At 31.7% G+C, this 8,214-nt stretch overlaps 1 protein-coding gene across 1 annotated transcript; it reads right to left on the reverse strand.

The window, feature by feature from the left end:
- Positions 1 to 2,806: 2,806 nt before the first annotated feature.
- Positions 2,807 to 7,979, reverse strand: LOC132608857 (pectinesterase-like). Its single transcript, XM_060322625.1, has 2 exons — positions 6,841 to 7,979; positions 2,807 to 3,651 (listed from the first exon to the last, which is right to left on the reverse strand). The coding sequence occupies exons 1-2, from the start codon at positions 7,832 to 7,834 to the stop codon at positions 2,951 to 2,953; spliced, it is 1,695 nt and encodes a 564-aa protein (XP_060178608.1). The 5' UTR covers positions 7,835 to 7,979; the 3' UTR covers positions 2,807 to 2,950.
- Positions 7,980 to 8,214: the final 235 nt, after the last annotated feature.

Here is an 8,214-nt window from a genome sequence, read left to right on the forward strand (position 1 = left end):
TACAATTATACACAACAACATACACATAAATACACTATATAATCAAAAGTGGTTTCGTTTAAAAAAACAAAAGGGAAAAAAAGTGAACCCCACCACCTCCAAGCTCATGTAAAAAAAAAAAAAAAAAGTGGACCATATTAAAAAAAATAAAGCAATATCAGAAAAGAAAAAAAAAGTGGACCCCAAATTAAAAAAAAAAAAACAATCTAAAAAAAAGGGCACTCCATATTAAAAAATTAAACAATATTTATGTAATTTTCAAAGTATCCCCATTAAGTCAATAATGGTGGATTCATTGTCACATGCGTATCAACCCATTAGTGGGAACAAATGAAATTATTGTACAACAAAAAACGTAGACCCCATATTATTGCTTTTCTTCAAAAGGTTAAGCAGTCAAACCATATAATTTCCTTTCTTTTCTTATATTAGCCTAAGATCTAATCTAGATATTCAACTGTTGTATTTGATATTCCTCCATGTCATTTATTTGTTATGTTTACGAAAATAAATATACTATATTTTAAAATAAAAGAGAATTTAATTACTTTTTCATTTTTATTCTTATTCTAATAAATGTAAAAAGAGATTAATGTCGCAAAAGAAAAAATAATATTAAATGGAGATTAAATAATAAATAAGGTAAATTAGTCAAATTCTAATTCTAATTGACGTTTCCTTAAAAAAACATGCAAAAGACAACATGACAAGTAAAATGAGCTAAACCAAGAATATTCACCAAAAATTAAAAAATAGTAGTTTTTCGTTTAAATAGAAAATCAAATTTCTACTTTGTTTTGTTTTAAACATGTAAAATTAATTTAATAATTTGAATTACAATTATCCAAATCAAAATTTGATAAAAAAAATAATAAGTATTGTTTAGGTCCAATCTACATACATTAACAATAGAATATTTTACACCTTTAAAATAATCGAATTAAAATTCAAAGTATCAACTGATACTTAAATATTGCTATTGTTTTATCTCAAAGAGAGGAAAATAGTTTCCTTTTAAACAAGTCTTCTCTTTTAAAAAGTATTAATAAATTTTTGCAAACTTTGTATTCGTAACAAACACTAATATAATAAAGTTTTGGATACGGAGCACAGACTGCAATGTTATATGAATCGTGTTTTGAACATAATATATATATATATATATATATATGCATAAAAACAGTGCAAACTTATTTATAAAAACAGTGCAAACTTATTTATGTTTATTGACAATATAAAATATACATATATTATCACTATCCAAATACAACTACATACACTATAATTTAAAGTGTTGGGCCTGTGCGCAGCACGGGAATACGCCGTCTAGTATTATATAGCAAAATTCAAGATTTCTCAAGTTGTACTAAAATAATGAAACATACTGTTTTTTATTTCTTTTGTAATGAAACAAGTCCTAAAAACGACTTAAAGCCCTAGAGTAGCAAAAATATTGAAAATGAAATGGATCAAAATTATTTGTCAGCGTCAATAATACGTGAGAAGCATCTATAAATAAACTTTGATTGTCTCCCATTTGTATTTTTAAGTGGTTCGGTTATACATATTATTGTGATTTGCTAAAGCATCTTCATGGATAGTAAAACTGCAATGGAATTTGTTACATATTTATATCTTGGGACTTACATCTATCAAACTTTTAATTTACTTTTTCCCATGTCAATAATTCATAAATAGGGGATCATTCGCTATGTTTTTGTCCCTAGAAACGCAAAATACTGAATGAAATATATCACTCATATTAAGAATGAAATTTATCATTCTCTTTTTATTTTATTTTATGTTTTTTTCTTTATAACCGCGCGAATCGTGGATAAATTCACTAGTTAAGGAGTCAGTTTGGCAATACTTACGACCATCAAATTTGTATAGTCTCGTTCTACAGGATTTAAGTTATATATATTGTTAGTAAATTTTCTTATTCTAAATTTTAACTTGTGATAGTAAACTGCTGATTAAAGTTACCAAGTTATCAATTAATTAGTGTTTATCATAGAAATTCACAATTACCTTGTAAATAAATAATCTGATTATATAATATTTTTGTAAATCATCAATACTTAAGCTTAAATCTTGTTTTGAATAGCTTCGGCTCCTTTGTTCCTTATTGCATGGACTTTTGACATCTATGTCAAAATGTTGAATCTTTTTGCCCTCTGAAATTTGAGAATAAGTTGGTTCCGTTATGAACCAAAATGTTGCCTAAAATTACCAGGAGTAAATAACAAGAATGAGGTGAATAGGACACGATTATTTTTCAGAATTCTTTTTTCCTTGGTGAATTTATTTTCCAGGTTTTGGTTCTGTTTAAACTATAACTTAAAAAGTTTCCCTCACAAGCCTAATTCCTAATACATGCTCATATCAACGCATTAACTTTTTTTATGTATGATAATCACAAAAGACCATCTTGTTCACTTTGTAAGAAAGGAAGGCATCTATGGCTCTATGCAGCCCTTAAAACTTTTGTCCATAACAAACTAAATAAAATACTGTAACATGAAAAATGAAGAGAAAAAAGAGAAAGCACACATCAATGGAGCAGGATAGGACAAGTCTTGTCCTGCCTTGCCCCGCCACATTTGCATCCCTATATGTGGGCGGAGAAAGACAGAGATCAAACTATGGACAAAAGCTGTACGATACATTAAGTTACTTCTTAGTCTTTTGTTTGTCATTGAATCAGAAGCTTATGCCTTATTGCTTGTGTCGTTGCCCTCTATGAGAAGTGTATAGTAGGCTCTACTATCAAATCGTGACCAATTTCATGTCAGGTAACTGAACATGTCGGATTTCAACCCAATTTTTTCATATATAATAAGCAGTGATACAAATAACATTAACTTCCTCAAGAATTACTAGCTACAATCTTGATATCAATTTCCTCAGATTAAGGAACTAAATACCTCAAGGTTTCTAATCCAAACAATTAAGAGGCAGTTAAATTAAGGTAAAATGGAAAACCTGTATCTGGTAGCCATTCTTTTCCTTCAATGAACTTCCCCACAGTAAATTGACTGGCCTCAGTAGAATTGTTAATCACCCTGTAACCAGGCCAATTCACTCTGGCACTAGTATTTGAACCTGGTCCTCTGTTCATATACTCACCATAGTAAAGTGTACTCAATGCAAATGTACCATTCCATTCTAAAAATCCAGCAGGATCAATCAAGCTACCAATATGTGCTAGCATAATAACCGTTCTCGAGTATTCTTTCCAGGGTCGTCCTAGGTAATTTTTGAATGACGATTCTACTGGAATTAGATCAGCAGCTGATGCAATCTTGCCACCTAAGATTGAAATCCCGGTGTTCTGGTTAGGATCTTCTCTTCCTTGGGCTGTGAATATGTTCTTTTGTTTCTCGTTTGGTTTACGAGCATATAAGTTGCAGTTCTGTAACACAACTGCCGCGTTACCAAAAATGAAGTCTACAGTACCATAAACATCACAATCGCGATAAAATTGTCGAAGGGAATGAACGTAGAGGGTGTCTTGATATGCCACAAAGCTGCACTGGTAGAAGGCTGAGAGATCTGAGCCACTTCTAACTGCAACTGCTTGGTGCTTGCTTGGTCCAGCATAGTTTTCAAATGTGATTCCCTTTGCTAAAAATCCAGTTCCCACCACGGCTGCGGTACCAATTAAAGAGTTTTAACTTCTATACACTAATAAAATAATGACATAAAAGAATTTTAATACTGTCAAAATAATTAAACGATTTACAAGTACTGAAATATAAACATGAGATTAGTAATATGAAATATATGACAGATTACATGCTACAAGAGGTTAAAATATTCTATAGTGCAAATACTCTTTACATTAAATCCGGAGTTGTGTAATTTCTGAATGTCGACCAAGAAAAAATTCTTTAAACTGTCAAATCACTTTAAAGATGACTCTAAGTATGTCTATAGTTACCTAGAAAACATGGGAGTTCCAACCGGCTAAAATACATTACGTAATATTGTAAAAAATCTTTACAGGTATACTACTATAAGTTAAGTTCGAAAGTCAAACACTAAATGAATTTTAAAGCATTGATTATGATCTAGATTGTCAAAATCTACTTAATTGATTTGGAGGAAAGAGACAAATATGTTGGTAGAAAATCCAGGAACAAACAAGAAGGCTTTCCGTGGAACGCGCTAACGAATAATAGGATAAAAGAGTCCTACAAAGATAAACCAGCATGCTGACTAATTATTTGAGCGTTTAAAATTTGGAAAAGAAAGTTTCTTTTTAAATTCTTTTGGAGAACTTTGTGGTGATTAACAGTGACAGGGCGAAAAAAACAAATTATGATTAGAAGAAAAGGAAATTTCCAGATGCTGACTCTTTTTGTCTTTGCATGAATTGAAATTGAATAAGTTCCGCCAGTACTTGCATGCAAAATAAGAAGAGTATTTATATTAATTAAACGCCACTTTAAATGTTCAATTTGTGCGTCTGAGAATAGTACACTTTCACGTGTATCTTATCTTCATTGGCTTCATATATATCATATCCTATAGTTTTGGCTCCCATATTTTTTTGGGTAAAAGTAAGAGTAGCTAGGGACCATGAAAATGAATTGAACAATATTGTCCTCAGCTTGGTTAGGCAAAAGCTTCCCAAATTCAATGCAGATCAAAAAGCTTTGAAGACAACTATGACTAGCCACTTTAGGTTAACGTTTTTCTTAATTGTCAACTTGTAGGTTTTAGATGCCCTATACGACATATAACTAGCTGTTTAAAGTTATCTTAATTTGTTAACCAATAAAAATGCAGTATATAATTTGTTATAACTAGTCTAAATATACTGACAGATGAAAGACCATTCCAACCTGTCAAAAGGTTTGACTAAATCAACTTTTAGGACCGTGTTGGCGCCTTTACCTTTGGCCTCTCTTCGTCTATGTGTGTGTGTGTGTGGTGTGTTTTTAGTGTTACTACAGTTTTCCCAACCTAAAGCCCAGTCTTCTAAATATGTTGAACCCCACAATAAATATAATGGTCCAAGCAGAGTTACTTGAATGTGTGTACTCCACCCACCCAACAAAGTGCTCACGGGGACATTTTTGTTTACATTATGATGCTCCTTCCAGTACTCTATTTGGTTATCCACTTTTTATTTTACACGATTAGAAAGAGCAAGGGTAAAATATATGAATCATTTAAGTAATTTTATTGAGAAAACATTAAAGATTTTATTTGTAACATAAAAGAGACAAAAATATCATAAAATCATCATGGAAATAGTAAGACTAAAGCACTTCAAACTTTTCATGGCGTTCAAAGTGTGTTAAAGCATCTTAGTGGACAACATGAATCCAACTATATACAGCAGTTGTGGCCTCCTACAAGGCTGCAATTTGTGTTCCCATTTCTTCCCACCGACACAATTAATCAAAATTTTCATACCTTTAATTACGGCCACTTTTTGAATGATCAAAATATAGTCTACTATGACTTTTAGATGTAAGTTTTGTTACCATTACAGCCATTGAATTTGAACATTCGATTAGCCAACCCATAGCAATGAGTAGTACCATTGACTACTAAAAGAAAGAAAATCATTGGTTTAATTGTACCAGGCTTCAACATATGATGCAAAACACATAAGACTTGAGCACTTATATAGGAGTAATATAATAAAAATACTTACATAATTATAGGAGTATTGTTTAAAGTTAACAGCAAGTAAGCATATGGCTATGTATGTGCGGGTAATATAAAAATTAAAGATGATGGATGACGTAGTAGGTGATTGGAGATTTTATTTATAAACAATTTTTTTTTTGAGAAGTTTGAAAAATGACATTTGAGAATAGAAGTTATATTTGGACATACATTTCACTTGAAAAACAGATCATGTCCAAACATGTTCATGTTTACTCTAATAAATGTTTGAAAAATGATTTACACTGCTTATGAATGAAATTTAAATCAAGTGGCTTAGCGATCAACGAAGTAGGTTAACAACGTCTAAAATTCGTAGTAGTAGATGGAGTAGTAATTTCTTTTCATGACGGAAGCTAACAAGATGCCCATGCAGTGTAAACTATTGCAGAAAATGTACGTATGATAAAGATAGTAACAAACTATTACGAGCTATTATAAGTATAGATTTTGTTCCCAATACATACAAAGGTAAGATTTGAAGCCTTAAATACATATCTAGAACACGTGACACTACATCTAACGCGTCAACATCAAGATCTCGAGCATCTGCTCACGGGGACCGAACTGGCTTAGTCAAAATGAGAATGGACTACTTTTTCCAGTATTGCACTTTTTATGTAAAAAGTTAAAAACTGTCATAGTCTAATACTCATAGCATGACACAATATTGAAATATTCAAATTAAACGAATATATTTAATGTAAAAAAGATTTTACATCAGATCTTAGTGATTTACAAATCGAACAATATTTTTGAACTTCAAAATGCTACCTACTCCGTAATGCAAGCGTTTCATCAGAGTAAGTATAATTACTAAGATAAAACTTGAAGTTTATCACACGCATACATAAAATTAGGTTTCAAAATGCTTTTCTGATGATATTTCAAGAATACTTTATACCCGTTTTAATAAACATATGACGTTTAAGTGATTAACTTAAATATACTGATTGTGTTTAAAAATTATTACACTAACAATGTATTTCAACCTACTGTAGTAGGTAACTTGATAAAAGTTATGGAGTATTTGTCTCATCTCTCATACTAAATTAAAAGTAAACCCTGTCAGTGTTTAACTAACTAAATGACCTGAAAAAGTAGAATATATAGAGTATAAATCTAACAGAGAAAATTAAAATTTGAGCAACTTACCAACTGTAGCAGATCGGAAAGTAGTCCATCCATCAACAACGCTACGATTTCCCTTTATCAGCGTTTTTCCAAGCCCATCTCCAAGAAACATAATCATGCTCTTTTTCCTCACTACTTCAATATATTCATAATACGCTCCTTCCTTAATGTAAATCACAAATCTGGTGTTACTTGAATTCGGAGCTACACTTAATGCCTCGTTAATTGTACTAAAATTACCACTACCATCCTTAGCCACCACTAAATCAATTTTCGTCTCATTTAATGGAGCTTGTAAAAGAGCTCTATCTCTCCTCTTAATCCATTTAGGGAAGCCGTTCTTTACGGCCCCATATTCAGGAAAAATGTCCTGAGATTTCGTCGAAGAAGAAGAAGATGATGATGATGTTTTCATTTTGTTCAGCATTGCTAGACAATTACTAACATGGCGAGCAATTGTATGCAGGCTTTGTTGCACGTAACGTCTTAAATTCTTTTTACTACGAGCAAGGCCATCGAGGCACGTGGCCTGATTTGTCATTGCAGCACTAAGAAGTGTTTGTAAATCATTATAGTTCTGTGTACGAGATTTCTTTTTGGAGAGATCAGAGAGAGTTGTTTTAAGCTCAATAATAGTGTTATCCAATAACTGAACACAGTCTTCGAGAGCGCGTTTTTCATATGGCTCAAGTTCAGGCAAATCTTCACGAATTTCAGTGCAGTTTTTAGCGGAGGCTTTGACTTCAGCAACTGTGACATTTATAGTGGAAGAAATGATTTGGGAAATGGATTTTTGTGCGAGATCTGGGATTACGGAGAGAGTGGAAACACAGAGCTGTGGGTAAAGTGTGTCTTGACAATGTGATTGGGCTAGTTGAATGTTTTTGTGAACATGAATATGATGTACTGTGTTTGAGGATGTTTTTGGGTTTTTTGAGAAGAATGTGAGAGAGATGATAGCTGAGAGAGCTAAAAGAGTGAGCAGAAATGGAGTTTTCCATTTGAGATTGTACATTGTGGAAAACTAAAACACTCGCAGAGGAAATTAGCAAGTTCAAGATTTCGTGAGGGGAACTGAGAAACAACTGCACTGTTTAAATAAGAATATATTGTATGCAAGAGGCAAAAAAGATGACATGATACATGTTGAAATTTAGTCCATGGTTAATTAAATAAAATGTTAGGTATTCAAATAACACCGTTCCTGATAAACTGCTTTCTTTAAGGTAATGAAGACCCATAAAAAAAATGAGTTTAAAGTATGTAATGAAGTTTTTATTATCATAGGTAAGTCTTTTTTAAAATGTGAAATTTGATATCTTGAAAATAAGAAAAGTTATCTGTTATACAGTGAGTATAACTTAAACTCTAAAAATTACTCCCTATGATTTTATT

This window comes from Lycium barbarum, chromosome 9, assembly GCF_019175385.1.
Source record: "Lycium barbarum isolate Lr01 chromosome 9, ASM1917538v2, whole genome shotgun sequence".
Classification (NCBI taxonomy): Eukaryota; Viridiplantae; Streptophyta; class Magnoliopsida; order Solanales; family Solanaceae; genus Lycium; species Lycium barbarum.

Excerpts from the sequence above, each read along its gene's own strand:
- LOC132608857 (XM_060322625.1), bottom strand. The coding sequence starts at position 7,834 with ATGTACAATCTCAAATGGAAAACTCCATTTCTGCTCACTCTTTTAGCT. Across the intron at positions 3,652-6,840 it reads TTTCCGATCTGCTACAGTTG|CCGTGGTGGGAACTGGATTT; the intron begins GTAAGTTGCTCA and ends TTGGTACCGCAG.